The sequence below is a fragment of the Curcuma longa genome, chromosome 8 (genome assembly GCF_044706935.1).
Source record: "Curcuma longa cultivar G26 ecotype Majalengka, Jawa Barat chromosome 8, ITB_CL_G26_1.1, whole genome shotgun sequence".
Classification (NCBI taxonomy): domain Eukaryota; kingdom Viridiplantae; phylum Streptophyta; class Magnoliopsida; order Zingiberales; family Zingiberaceae; genus Curcuma; species Curcuma longa.
Window position 1 is genome coordinate 2,333,599 of NC_133868.1, and position 2,220 is coordinate 2,335,818.

Below are 2,220 nucleotides of genomic sequence, written 5' to 3' on the forward strand. Positions count from 1 at the left end.
GAGTCAATTAAGTATTAAGGGGCTCAATAAAATTGAGATTCTACATGGGACAGAGCTAAGGGCGATAGCCGCCATCGCATCCTTCTATCAATTTTTTAGCACAAGAGGTATAAGGGTATAGAAGGAGGTGAATGAGAGGGTGAATGGGTCGGGGAGCGACAACACGACTACCCTCTTAACGTAAACACACATCTTTCGCCTCCCCCTCTTCTCATATGAAAATTTTGACTCTGTCCCTAAATCATAGACATAGCCCATAATGACTTTTGCCTTGAAGCCGATACTTTCTCTAAAATTAATCGGATCATAAAAATTAAATATCTAAATTAAAAAAATAGTTTTTTTTCTTGCTCAGTCTTTTTCTTCCATCTAAGTTCTCTCATCTAGTTTGGTTGTTTTACCGTAAAATATTATATCCAGAATTCCATACATCATATATCATTCCTATGCATGGTGTTGCGCTGCGGTCTTCAGTCTGTCTCCACACATGTTAGCATCAAGCTAGAACTTCTCTTTGGTGATTCGAGTATTTTAACATCCTTTCTCCACCAACTTGATTCACTTGTCACCAACAGAAGAAGCAAAAGTTCTTTAAGGCACCATGACCAAAAAGATCAGTATTTAATTTTTTGTTGTTGTTTTTTGTTTTTGTATTGGACTCTGTTTATAAATACAAGATCGCACAGCATTTTTGCTACATCAGTTGCACTGCACACCCTGGTGGTCCTTCCTTTGTGTGCATTCTAAGCCTCTCCTGTCTTCCTCTTGTCGTGTGTTGCTTCTTCACTTCTCGTCAGAAACCTACTCACCCGAAAGTTGATCTCCTTTATTTCCATAATAAGCATCCAATTTTATCGGCAACTCGCTCACCTCCTCCTACTGCTGAATTCTTCCTCCTCAGCAGCCATGAATGATCATGGAGAAGGAAAAGTGTGCTGTGATTTCCATCCTGAGGAAATACTAGTAGGAGTGTGTGCCCATTGTTTGAAGAAGAGGCTTCTTGTGCTGGCCTCAAAGCAAGGCCAACTTGCTAGTGTGCGCAAGAAGGCCATCAAATTCTCTTCCAGAGCCATGAGGAGGAAACGCATCATTAGAATTCCTAAAGTTCTTGCTCTGGCCGGACCCTTCCTGTATCGGTTCGATTCGCGGTATCGGAGAAGCAAGGATGATTCTGAGGATGATGAGGAAGGTTCAGATGGTAGTAATGAAGGTAATCTATCACTCTATTGCTTAGTTCAATGAAAACAAGGACTTGAATGCATGAAGCCATCATGCTCTGGGGAATTACTGAAGATTTTAGCATTCGTTTTCATAGCATGATCCATAGTCTTTTTTACTATTTATGAAGATTTTGCTATTTCATTAGTCAAGCAGAAGTAGATAATGTTTGGCTATGCCTTGAGATCAAGTTCTTTAAAAAGTCTGATAAAATTATCACTTGCTTTGATAGACTCGTTTATCTCTGTAAAATTCGACGATAATGGGTGTGCTTGGTGGGACACCAAGGAATCGATTTCAACTGGAACTTCGACTGTCAGCAACATCAGAAGTGAATCAAACAGAAACAAGCACATGGTGGTGGCAAAAACTAAGAAAAGCAACACTTTCAAGTGGAAGAAGAGACTAGGACAATTCCTACAACTGACACAACCGAAGAAGGCGAACGATAAGATCAGCTCACATTTAGGCTTCGACAGCAAGGTGGAAGGATCCAAGGGGAGGAGAGGGTGGGTAATCAGGAGCCTAATAAGGAGGAAGACAACCAAGAGGCAGTCAAGAACTTAAAGAGTTTAATTAGACCAAACAAAAAAGAAATAGACTTGCTCTTTTCATCAGCTTGTTGTGCAATATGTGTGTGCATGTTTTGTGGACACAGAAGATCAATATCTGTATACTGCAAACTAGTAAAGTTTCAAAGGGTTTTGGTGCTTTCTACCTGCCATTTTTCTTACTTCTTCAAGTTTCCAACAAGTTTTTGTATCATTTCATTTTAACTGATCTGGTTAAGGATCACAAAACCTGCATGGTTTAACTTGCTTCCTGCAAAATTTTTAAGATTAATTAGAAAGCTGTCATTGTTGTCAATTATTGTGAATCAATTAGATTTCATGTCACAAGTCAATTCTAAGAGGGAAAATTATGGACCTGTGAGAAATAGTCACATTCTGATGTGTTATGGCATGTGGATTACAGTGATGCAAAGGGAAATGTTGGGTCCCA

At 39.5% G+C, this 2,220-nt stretch overlaps 1 protein-coding gene across 1 annotated transcript; it reads left to right on the plus strand.

Annotated features, from left to right (window-relative positions):
* The first annotated feature begins 731 nt into the window (after nt 1–731).
* LOC141834170 (uncharacterized) lies at nt 732–1,951 on the plus strand. The gene is made up of 2 exons (XM_074721619.1): nt 732–1,210; nt 1,451–1,951. The coding sequence occupies exons 1-2, from the start codon at nt 907–909 to the stop codon at nt 1,783–1,785; spliced, it is 639 nt and encodes a 212-aa protein (XP_074577720.1). The 5' UTR covers nt 732–906; the 3' UTR covers nt 1,786–1,951.
* Nucleotides 1,952–2,220: the final 269 nt, after the last annotated feature.